Here is a 12953-nt window from a genome sequence, read left to right as displayed (position 1 = left end):
AGGTCTTAGAACCGACCAAAGCGATACGCACTTTTGGTTTTGATTTAGCGTCCAGCGCTTTCGGTTGCGTAGACACCGATGCTTTCGGTTTCGATTTCGATCGGTCAACCGATGGCTCGTTAGAAATGTCCGTAGCCGGGCCTTGAGGCGAGGCAGTAGAACCAAGTGTACGATCTTGGGTAAGGCCATGTGGCGATCCCTCGACCTGAGCCTTATCGAGTGTTTTGGTCTCGGCCCCCGTACCAACAGTTGGGCCTAGCTCCTCGCTCGAGCTATCTTCCACGACCCCAAAGGCCTCATCGTCGTCTCCTACCTCGTCGACGACGTCTTCATTATCGACCATTTCTACATCTGCATCGTAACTGGAGTCGATCTCCGATGCAGGATCAGACTTCCTGCTCGACTCCCTCATCATCCTCGGCATCGAAGATGTTCACCGAGTCAGGTGCCGTCTGCTGGGCATCCTTTCGCGCTGCGCGTCGAAGTCGAATCGTCTTCTTGGAGCGGAATCGAGAACAAGCCATACAGCTGGGTTTATCGTGATCCGGAGACAGGCACTTGTTGCACACCGGGTGGACATCGATGTGAGGATACTTGGAGTTGCAAACGGGACATCTCTTGAACGGGCTCCGTTCCATGATGGATCGTCGATAAGGCCTCTGGCGTCGACCGGGCCTTCAGTGTCGAAAAGCCACGCGGCTCCTCTTGATGTCCTGCTCGGGACAGGGCTGGAACAAGTACTGGTACCGATCGCAAGACAATACCGACAATAACTAAAGGCCTTCTGGCTAAAGAGAAAGTTTATTATCGATTCCGAACTTGAGTTAACAAATAGACATCTGAACCCAATGGCGGAAAAAAACAATCTGAGGATGGAGTCGATGCCCATGCGCACTGTAGTCCAGGGGAGGAGCCACCTATCTCGTGATACTTCGAAGACTCTTCCAGGACAACAATGTGCAATCATCCGGACCCAACACTAGGCGGCGATCTATGCACAGATATGAATTCAGCAGCCCACATGCCTCAAACATAGGCATTCCAAATTCAAATCCAAAATCTTGCTTGGAGTGCCCACTAGGTAATCTTCTCTGACGTGGTCACTGTTACCACACTAATATTATTAATAGCTTGGGATGATTTTCATACCCATATACCATAAATAGCTCTATTACAGAAAAGGGTGCAGACCCCTGCTATAAATAGGGTGTGATCACAAACTTAAAAAAGAAAAATCAAGAAATGTATTGAACTCTGTAATCTGGACTCATTATTATGAACCATCTTTGACAAATAATTAATCCTATGGAAACCAAGCACAAGTGGTAAAATAGCAAATGTTTGTGTGCAAATTTATACACTAAAGCCACACCCTTAAGCTTGGTGCACGTCATTTGTAGTAGTTGCTTCTGACTTGAGCTGGACCACTATTAATAAGTGGAACTGCAGCTTCATGAAGGGATTTCAATGCATTTCCATTCCACTCTTGAGGTGACGACTAGTGGAACTGTGGGTTGAAATTAGAATTTCAATTCTTTTGCATTTGCCTTGAGAGACATCAAGTAACAACTCATGGAACTGCACCTTCATGAAAGAATATTAATGAATTTGCATGTGACTTGAGGGGCACCTAGCAGACTAGTGGAACTGCGGCTTAAAGTAAGAATTTCAATGCTTTTGCATTTGGCTTCTAAAAGGACACCTAGTAAACACTTGTGGAACTTCAGCTTAATTAAAGAATTTCAAAGATTTTGCATTTGATGTGTTACGGAAACCTAGTAACCACTACTGAAGTTGCAGCTTCGTTTAAGAATTGCAATGATTTTGCATCTGACTCAATAGGATGCCTCGTAATGACTAGTGGAACTGTAGCTTCGTGTAAGAATTTAAATACGCTTGCATTTGACTTGGGAAGGACATCCATTAATGACTTGTGGAACTGCACCTTCATGAAAGAATTTCAAAGCTTTATTAGACTAGCAAATCTGGTTATGTACATTTTAATGTTGAAGCAAAACCCCCTCAACTTTGTGAAGGACATTTTAAGCACTTGCATCTTACTCGAGTGTGACATCTATCATCAACGTGAGTCAATGCAGCATTGTGACAGACTTGTTAAGTAGTTACTTCTACCTTGAGTGGTGCATCTAGTAAAGTTCTAAAGTGCTACAGCCTTGTAAAAAACTTCATACAGTTTTTTCTGACTTGGAAAGGACATCTAGTAGTTACTTGAGGCAACTGTAACTATGTGAAAGGCCAGACCAATTGGCTTTGCCAATGCTTGTTTCTTTTGTCTGCAAACCTTTACAGACTTTCATTGGGATATACATCGTTTTCGATAACAAGCTTACAAATGAGCATTGAAAAGCATGGTGTGGGATTCAATCTTCTGAATGTATTCCAACAGGTTAATTTTGTAGCTAAAGAGTACAAATAAACTGTACTCAAAAACATCTTGGATAGGCAATGGAAGTAGCTTCATAGTAAAGCCTTCTTTCTGGAACAGACGTATACACGCATATACATTTTTTCACTTTTTTGTTATTTCCAGAGTCTACAGCAAGTTAGAAAACCGAGCTTGTGCGATCATGTTCATTGACTTTAAGTAATTTAGACAATTCCTTTTTTACATTTATGTTCTGCCTCAGCCCTGCCACTGACTTCTTGTCATCATCATGCATGAATCATTGACCCTTTATCCAAAAGTGGAAATTGCTCTTGATACTCTAGCTAATAACCCTCTAAGTTTATTGTTCGATCTTGTATCTACAATTACAGGTCAGTTTACCACGTACATATAAGCGGTAACCTAAACAAACTCTATGCCTGCTTGGACCCCAAACTTAAACTGTTTCCTGTACCCTTAAAACAGTAACTGGTTGTTTCAATGCTTGATGCATATGAGCAATATCCATGTCCAGGGCAATTACACACTACCTTGGTTACATTGCCCAAACAACTTTGTGAGGGTGACATTTTCAGTGGTTACCACCTCAGCCCTAAGTGCAAGCGAATTGCAATAATATTTTTCTTTGGATCCATGCAAAGTTTTCTTCCATACGGACAAATTAGTTTAAACAACACAACCATCCTTCATTACAAAGTTACAACAAGAGATCCACGTAGACCAGAAGAAATATCTCTCAAAGTTCTATTTGCGGCTATTGATAGAACAGATTCTACATATTGAATAATTGAAGCAAAGTATAGGATATAAGAATCTGCAGGATGGGGCTGGGCCTGGCAAAATGCCTACCAGGCCATCACACTGCACCAGATTGTTTAACGCATCTGCTATTTCTACCATATCCAGGGTCCTAATAGAATTTGTGTTGCCTTCAGATGTTCTGGTTACATGGCAATTTGGTATCTGTGCTGCTCATCAGGATAAATGTGTGGTCATCCCACCACTCCAGAGTGTACGCACAGTAAGAAAATGACATTTCTCTGCACATAACCTGTGACGCTGCAGATGGTGCTCAGCTCTATGTGAGTCACTGTTCCTTCTTTGGTGTTGTTTTTACATAACATATGTAATTACAGACTCCTCTTTTTATTTCACCATGTCAAGACTATTTACTTGAGACTATAACCAACTACACATCTCGCTATGGGTATCCCCAGGCAGTTACTTGCACCCTTCAGCAATAAGCTTCCATGCAGGTCTCTAATGGGGGTCCATGGAATGAGCTTGTATGCATTTTGACATTTTGGATCCTGTAATTCTTCTTAAGTGGCATTCTGAGCAAGCGCAAGTATTTTCACGAAATTCTATTGCAGTGAAGTTGAATTTTTTTAGCATTTCATTACCTTGATGAGGAACCAAAGCCCATTTACAGAGGGGTAGCATACTACGTTGTGGAAGACCTTGTACGGAAGAAGTGTATGTTTATCGTGAGGTTTGTGTCAGCAGTGTATTCTTGTCATGTGTGAAGAACAAAATTATTCTTTTATCAAATTTTTTGTCACAGCACCTTGATGTGCAGTGAAGTAAAAGGAATAATAGGCGGAATGCCTAAGCTTTGAAATCTCTAGTGTATGGATGATAAAAATGTATGAATGTAGGGGCTTATTTACAAGCCCCTTGCGCCACCAGTGCGTCACTTTTTGTGACACACCGGCGGCACATTTTGCTGCCCCATATTTACAAGGCCATGAAAAGCCACCCTGCCCTAGGAGGTGTTAATGACAAGGTTCCTATCCCAATAACAAGCGCCAGTTTCTTCTCCATAGGTAAAAAAATAGAAAGTAAAAATGTCCTTGAAGTATGGTGTAGAATGGCGTGCAATTCAAAAACGTACTGTGGTAGTTCCACATTAAGTTTGAATTGTGACAGTTTTTCGCTGTAATAAGGCGGTGTGCAAGTTTCCTCTTTCAAGAAATTACTGTCCATATACCCATATTAACTTGACAGTATCATTCACGTGCTTCATGCAGCAGAGAAGGATCAACCCTCTCATATGTCAAGTCTTCGTTTTCTGTCTGGCAGTTATTAAACACGTTTAAATGCTGTATTTAGGACAACATGTATAGTTTGTCAACGATTTAACCATTGCATCCACAGCTAGTCATTAAAAGAAGATGATGGACTGATAATTAGGTAAATTACAGAGATTTATTGGCATGCACAAAATCATGTTGTTGCAGTCTCCTGTTGACTTCAGCTGAGAAATACTAAAGAGTTCAGGACGTTCTAGGCGCCGAGAGCTGGTAATTAACAAGGAGGACACAGTTGTTGACAGATACCTCTCAAGAATCCTCACCGTAGTACACCTGAACATGCCTCACTTAACCGAGTTTTATCGATAACTCGTTGCTCCTAAAGGTTGCTGTGAAAGCTCCTCGTGATTAATGGTTGCTCACATGGGTTTCCTGAGTTTATAAACTGAGACTGAGCCGAAGTAAGTGTTTATGAAGAGCCCACAGCTGAAGACTGCAGAGCCAAGCAATGAATTTTCCCTCATTGAACATTGATTGTGTTTGAACATCTTGCTTAGGCGCCATCAATTAGCTGGTTTGGTTAGTGATTGTTGATTGTCACAAAGAAAGAAACCATGGGCTACTGCGAGGAGGGCCTTTGGCGCCAAGAACTGCATTAAAGCGTGGACCCACAAGACATCAGTGATTACTTTCCTGTGCCAGAAGATACGGGTGGCACCTTTCCAGTTTGAAATAAGTAGTCTAGGCCTCCAAGCAGCTCAATCTCTTTTAGAGTATACCACATCTACATCTGGAAACCTCTGTCATTTGGTACATGCAGCTCAGTCTCTTTTAGAGTATAACACAGACACCGTGGCCTTTGGGACCCGCAGCCATCTGCTGATGGAGTCTTTGGATCTGTTCCTGCATTTCCCTATGTTGCCTCTCTGCTCCCTCCTGAATCAGCAGTGCTTGTTCCTGTGGAATAAATGAGATCAACGTGAGACAGCGGCAGCTTCTGAAAGACACTCTGGTGTATACCTTTGTAGTCACATCCTCAAAAAAAACATAAGAGACACCTGAAACACAGCCAGCCCCCAAGATCCTACCTGTTCTTATGGCATAAACATTTAAATAATACCTAATCCTAAAATACAGGGCAATGGTTGCTTATACCACTTTGTAAAAAATGGCGTGCGCGTGCACACACATGCGCGCACACACACACAAACACACATAAAAATATATAGATATCGGTATGTACTGTGCTGAATAAAGCTCTCAAAAAAGAAAGGCTGATATTGTAAACACTGCCTATGTCCATTTGTATGGTTAATAATTTGGCAAAGCCACAATCTAGAGAGAGAGAGACAACCAGGTTTTACTACACTACTTTTTCCTCATTTTATGTCCTAGCATCTTTAGCTGTTTCCCAGTCTTTTGTAAAGAGGATAAAAAAACATAATAATATGCAACATAAAGGTACTTTGGGTGGGACTCCTGCAGCCACTGCTCAGTCACAGTTTTGTTCAACCCAAAAGACAGCATCCAGAGTTTGTAAACAGGTCAACCCATTTCAGCCCTTAGATTTTATGGCAGTGTCAGTTACCCTTTGGCCCAGTCCACAATGCAGCCACAGGATAACTAAAATGCTAATGATGAGGCTAGAAGACGTTTAGCCTCATTACTTTCCACTCCCCATTGGCAAGAGGAGAGGCAAGGAGTCCATCTGCAGACTCTGCACTCTCCCACAAGTCTTGTAGGTCGCGAGGAAACTGTGGCATAGCTGGTTTATTAAAGGGTTAATCCTTTTTAGCCAGGGAAATTGAGTTTCTTATAATATCACATTGCACTCCCATATTTAATTTTTTCCCCATGCATTTTGCCTGCTGCAGACTTGTGTTCTCTCTCAAGAATAAGGGACCAATCACAGGGTCTATGACAGGCTCCCTTGGGAAACCTCCCCATTGTTTTTTTATTAACCCCTGTTGTTCTGAGAAAGAAACTGTGTACACTAGTGAAGCCACGTGCCCAGCTGCTACACATGAGACTGCTCTCTGCCAAACACTCTGCAGGTGCTCTCCGTCTCATGGAAGGTGTAGTAAGCGCCATATAAATACATTCATCAAGGTGTTTAGGATGATGGCGAACTCGGAGGTGGCCACCTAGAGAAATGCGAGGTAGACAGGTGTCTTGCTGCAAGGTATACAGTGCGTAGTATGCTGAGATGTCCACAGCTGCTGCTGTTGGCTGCAATTGCAGAGCGAATGTGCTGTCAGCCAACAAATCAATGCTTCAATGCTGCTTCTGCACCAAAGGGATCTGGGACTGGGGGTGTATAAAACCACCAGCCACTGCTGCAGGCCAGTGGCATGACAAACCCGCCCGCTCCTGCAAGGAATGGTGAGCCCCCTTCAACAATGCCCATATCATAACAGGAACCAGCCACCCAGTAGAAGTACTTCAGCTTTCCCACCTGCATCCACATTACAGCAGTACAATTTTTCCTGATACATTTAGTATCAAAGAGAAAAAAAAATCTTGAGGGCTCAGCAAAAGCTAAATACTTACAGTGAGAAAGTGGATTATTGGTTGAGGGCGGTGTAAGCCCCTCTCAAGCAACAGCCGCCATTCCTGTCAGAGTGAAACACCAAAGTCACTACATTAACCTGTGCTTAACCTTCTGGTAGCTTGGCGCAAAAGCAGTCAGGCTTAACTAAGAGGCAATGTGTAAAGTATTTATGGAGCACACAAACAGTAATGAAGTGAAAACATCACACAAGAAAAATCCCACACCAATTTAGAAAACATTTAATAAACTCTAATAAATTATTTGAGACTTAAATGGCAAAACTCCAATCAATAAAACAGGAGATAGGTGATTTTAAAGATTTCATCTAAGTATAGCGCCTAAAACTACAGAGCGATATTCGCGGACATCTGCTCGTTGAGACCAAGAGAAAGTCACAGGGACCAGGTTAGACCAGCTGAAAAAGAGACCTTCTAAAGTACAGTGTGAAGAGTTCCCCTTTGCGGTGGAAGAGACTGTGAGCAGCAGGGAGAGTGTCGCAGATGGTCGTCGCTATAACGCGAAGGTCAGGACAGGCATTGCAAATGATCGTTGCTATGCATGAAGATCCTGTTGGGTGATGTTGATGGTGGATATTCGCATTGGCTGCCACTGTGGATTGTTGATGCTGTAGCGCAAAATCAAAATCTTGCGTTACCGGTCCTCGCTGGAGGTCGCTGTACCATGAAGAGTTGGGTGCACCGGAGCTGTGTGCTGCCAGTCAGCGTGGGCATCAAGATCTTGGTGCAAATGGGTTCGTTCTTGGTTGGGAACAACCCAAAACTCGAGGGTTTCTCCTTTTCTTCAAGGAGGAGCTCAAATGATGCTGCAAGGGTCCAGAGCCTGGGAGAAACCTCTTGAGGCTCAGGAACTCACTCCAGCAGAGCCCAGCAGGGCTCAGGTAGGTCCTATTTCATGTCCAGTGCAGGAGGTTCAGCTGGACAGTTATAGGGAGGCCACTGGAGCTTGTTATGCCCCTGTATCTCAGAGCAGGAGGTCAGTCAGCTAACCTTTAGAATCACTACAGCCTGGCATGAAGAATGCAGGTCCAGTCTTCCTTCTCAGACAGCAGGACAGGCCTCAGGTAGTTCAGTTGCCAGTTGAGGAAGGTCCAGTGCAGGGGATCAGCTGGGCAGTCCTCCTTCTGCAGTATCCACAGGACCAGGAGTGTACTGAAGAATGGGGCTGAGGGGTCCTGGTGTCCACTTTTAAGTGGGAGAAACTTCTGGAGTTTCCCCCTGCAGAGGTGTCCGAAACTTCCTGCCCTGGTCGCAGTCTGTCTTTGGGCACATTAGGCTAGTGTGAAGTCCTTTGTGCGTGAACTGGCCCAGTACCTTTGAAGTGCAAATCGTGGTAAGTGACAGCTCCCCACCATACCACATCTCCCCATTAAGCCAGGATGTCCCATCCTGCCAACATCCGGACCCTCTACTGTGATCAGTGACGGTTTTACCATTTGGGCGGTGGGGCGTTGCCCCACTAATAATTATCGGGCATTTTATTTAAGCGGCGCGTTAATAAAAGTTTTATAAATTAACGCGCCGCTCGAATAAATTACCCGATAATTATTGCCCTGTGCCTGCGGCCGTGCGTGGTGTCAAGCTGAAGCTTCACTCGTCGTCATCATGTACTGTCTGAGTCTGACAGTGGGTGGCGCTGGACTGGAGGGCCGGCACAGTGCGCACTGCGCATGTGGTGTCTGCCCGATTGCCTTTGTGTAGCTAGCAAAGTAAATGGTTTGGGAAAAGCAAGCACTGCAGAGTACGGGGTTTGCTTATGCAACGTACCCCAGTGCTTAAAAAATGAGCGGCGTTTTTTTCGTGCTCAGTCGAATCCTGATGCTGCTCTCTTTAGAGAGCAGTTCTCCTCTAAAGAGAGCAGCATCAGGATTGGCTACTGTGTACTGTACTGTAGTGTCCTTCCCTCCTGTAACAGTACAGACTTACTCTTCACGGTCTAGTGTCTCACCGCAGGGGTGGGACATCTAACACATGGTGGGCAAGCAATGCCCAATCACTGTAGTGGCTTAGTGTTAAGCCATTCAGTGAGTGGGCATTTCTAGTTGCTGGGCAAATCGGGCCGGCCCACGGCCAGTCGTGTCACTCAGACCCTTCCCTTCTTCCTCCTTGTGGTGTCCTCGTGGTCGACTGAGGCCTCACTTCACCTAGTTTAGTCGCCGTCGTCGAGTCTGTCATTGCATTGGAGCGTTCAGAGTCAGAGACAGATCACTGATCAGGTGTGAAATTCTAATCCTGGACGGTGGACCTGTGTGCACTGTGCAGGTATGGACCTGAAAAATATTAAAGTTAAACTTAAGTTGACGACAGTGTTTGGTGAATCAATATCGACATGCATTTCAAATGCTTACTTAGCATATCTGATATTTTCATGGGGCTAAAATATGCCTCTATTTTGAGTGGGCATGTATTTTAAAATTCACCTAATTTCATACTCGAGTGATTCACTATTCCCTTTTTATGGGTGAAATCGTGTTGGCACACATCCTGTGATTCTGGCAATATCACTTCATTTCCTCGTGCATAACAAAAATGAATGTGTCAGCCTGTCTGTAACGCGACTGGTGCTTGCGTAAATCATTTTCGGGCAGAGTTGGCGCTATTTAACCAAAACAAAAATCATAATAGTCTCTAAATGAAGAAATACATTAATGTAATAGATAGGTTTGCACTTCTGCGCTTTAAACAGGATTTAATTTAAATTACATTCTTGAACCTTGGACCACTCTTGCATCTCTGTTCTTTTACGAGTCACTCATATCGTTTTGCTTACAGGCTGCAATAATCTTTTTTCAGGCAAGGATGCGGCTGCTGCTGATATGTTGTAGGGGCCTTACATCATACGTCATAAGAGAGCATGTTGCGATTGTGAGTTCTGGGACTTATTTCCCCCAAAACCAGCCAGAATAGGAAAGCGCAATGCCCCGAGGAGTTTACATTATTTCTAAATATGCAATGCCATGCTTGTTTAAAAAGTAATTTCCTCGAGCGCTTTAGGTTATTGTGTCTCGAAACGAAAGTTTCGTATGAATTCTGAGTGCTTCAAATCAAATGTAAACAGCCGCTGCCGCGCCGCACTCAATTACCTAGACATTACAATATAACCCTTTTTATAGTTAGTCATAATTCAACCGTGGATATTTTAATGCCGATCACAGTCGCTACTCTTTTGTTATTTACTTAGTAAGACAAAAAAAATGCGTGCTTGCTATCCCACACCACAGTTGTGAGTCATCTGAAATAAATTATTACAAATGAGCGCGCTTTGTTGTATTTGGCGTTGTCTGCCCATTTGTAATGTCACTCACGGGGATGGGATCTCTGCACACACATGCCTTAGGACGGCAGAGCAAATGACGTGACCTGGCCTAATTTTCTTTAGGCACATTATGGAGGGGTTCGTCTTAGCAGCAGTGCACATTGACGGTAACCTCTTTGATTGTAAAACGTTCCATTTTCAGCTGTTCTTGGATGTCATCAATATATTTTTCATGAAAAGATAATGCTGTTGAATTTGTACATTTATCACATTGCTATCAAAATTTTCAAAGCAATGCCCTCCCGAGGCGGTAGTACAGTAGTCAACCTGGAGTTTCCAGAGAAATAAAGGACTGGATGGATATACAGTTAATATTTAGTAGTCACTAGTCAGGTTAAATGCATTTTATAGTAACAAAGATCAAGTGGACTCCTGTGGGATGAAAGGGACATTTTGATTTATGTATGGTAAGCTAGACAGAAAATCTGTATCGTTTTATTAATTCCCAGTGTTTCTGTGCAAGTGTAGAGATATTTCATTTAATTCCTTGCAGCCCAACCATCGGCTGTCTGCGCAAGCCCTTTGCACTCAGCGATACTCGAATGTTTGTCCCTGCGCTGCTGCCATAAATTATCGTCTGGTTAGGTACTGGTAGTATTTATACTGTCGCTGCGAGCCTTCTTCCCGCAGTCTTTCCTGCTAAGTGACGTATGGCTGGGTGATCTTTCAGGTTTTTTTTTACATTAAACCATATGTGGCAAGTCTTGTTATGTTGCCTTTTATAGCCTTTTGCAAATGTGCCGCAAAGTCAGGGGTCTTGGCAGAGAAGGTCTGACATGAAAGTCTCACAGGCTGACTTCACATTGCCCCCCTGTGTAATTTAATGGCACTTTTAACCTCCCAAGTGCTAACAGATGTCCGAGCGTGTGCTCTCATAGACCATTTTGGTCACATGCATTAATCAGTTGCTTGGACTCCCACTGATTTCTGTGCATTGTGGTTGTATTTGGTTTCGCGGTCTGCCTAAACAATCAAATACAATTAACAACAACTCGAGCTAAGGTAACTTTCCTCTGAAATGCTTGCTTTTGGTGTCTGGTGTGGTCAGTTTCAGCTGCGTGGCAATAAGGGCATGGTGGTTGGTAGTCTTATGAAAACATGAAGCATTTTTGTTAATTTACTCTAGGTTATGTTAATTTTGTTATAATAAATTAAGTTATAACTTATCATGTAGCACTTACCACAACTCCTCTGCTTCTAATCTATGTAGCTAAACTTGTACCCAGTTTGCACCTGATCAGTTCACTGAGCTCAAAAGGGTAGAAGGATGAATTGGCCATGCAGAGATTCGAATATATGACCTGCATGCCACCACATTTCTCAGTGGTGAGTGTTTAATTCTCTGGGCTATCCCCACCAGCCATTCATTTACATGGCCTCTCGGCGCTATCTGAGGAACCTCCCACATGGTGACGAGTTGTGCATCGCAGGCAGGGATGTAAGCCATCATCTAAGATGTTGTAGTTTTGTCTTTTAGTATTTCTCAACTGTTAAAGTCTTGCTCATGGAGCTGAGATGTATGACATTGGTGTTATTGAGAGGTAGCACTTTGGTTATTTTCTTGAACCTAACTCTTAGCAAATGTTAGTTTAAGATTCAAAGGGGTCAAAGTAGAGCTTGTTTGGGTGTCTTGATTGGAGTCAAAAATAGTAGGTATTTTTTTTCTTTTTGTGGATGGGGAATGCAAAAAGAAGCGTCTTTGATCAGACCCTCTCTACTCACTGGTAACGCTAAAAATGAGTTACGAATGGATGTCTATCACGTGCTATATCTGATCTAAACAAAAATACTAGTACAACCAAAACAATTTATCCTGATTTTTGAAGATCAGGATCTGCATGTGTAAACGCCACCTTGTGCGTATGTTGTGGATACGGTACAAAAGGGGGGGTGGTGATGGACGGAGCATCTGAGCCAATCAAACACTCACACCCAGTCAAAAGATCAGGGTTTAATCCATCACCGTTCTTTAGCCCACTCTTCCACCCCAGTTCAGACCCAATCATATGCAAATCAGTCTTGACCCTGTGCCTAATGGAAACAGTCCAGCCCGAACTGCCAAGCCAAGCCATGCCTTCCGTCCATCACCCCCCCTTTTGTACCGTATCTTGTGGATAGTCACTGGCAATGTAGACTTAAAAGTTAGACGATAATAATTTTAATGATCGCATTCAAAAAGAGTAATATCATGATAATAAGAGTAAGGAATATGCTACTTACCAGTATGCATCTGTTCTTGGCATAGAGGGCTGCAGAGTGGTACATTATGAATAGATCGCCATCTGGTGTTGGGCTCGGATGATTGCACTTTGTTTTTCTCTTGGAGAGTCTTTTGTCTCTTGGTGACTCCTCCCTTGGTTGGTAGTGCGCATGGGCATCGGCTCCATCCTTAGATTGTTTTGCCATAGTAGGGTTAGATGGAGTAGTATAGTAGAATACAGATAAGAGTGCCCATGTAAGTGTATCTAAATAAGATAATGTTGGAACAGACACAGGTTTCCGGGGAGGCTGGGAGGGCATGTACCACTCTGCAGCCCTCTATGCCAAGAACAGATGCATACTGGTAAGTAGCATATTCCGTTCGAGGCATATGGGCTGCAGATGGTACATTATGAATAGACTATACAGC

The 12953-nt window shown here is 43.5% G+C and overlaps 1 protein-coding gene across 3 annotated transcripts in view; it reads right to left on the bottom strand.

Annotated features, from left to right (window-relative positions):
- Positions 1-4596: 4596 nt before the first annotated feature.
- The window catches only part of LOC147682139 (guanylate-binding protein 1-like), a 338883-nt gene continuing 330526 nt past the window's right edge, over positions 4597-12953 (bottom strand). For all 3 annotated transcript variants that reach the window (XM_086943550.1, XM_086943552.1, XM_086943551.1), the window contains exon 11: positions 4597-5397. In XM_086943550.1, coding sequence (XP_086799676.1) covers positions 5272-5397 — 126 coding nt within the window. In that variant the 3' untranslated portion in view covers positions 4597-5271. The remainder of the gene's footprint in view (positions 5398-12953) is intronic.

The sequence above is a fragment of the Lissotriton vulgaris genome, chromosome 11 (assembly GCF_964263255.1).
Source record: "Lissotriton vulgaris chromosome 11, aLisVul1.2, whole genome shotgun sequence".
Lineage (NCBI taxonomy): Eukaryota > Metazoa > Chordata > Amphibia > Caudata > Salamandridae > Lissotriton > Lissotriton vulgaris.
Note: the sequence above shows the minus strand (reverse complement) of the source record. Positions and strands in the feature narration are given on the sequence as shown.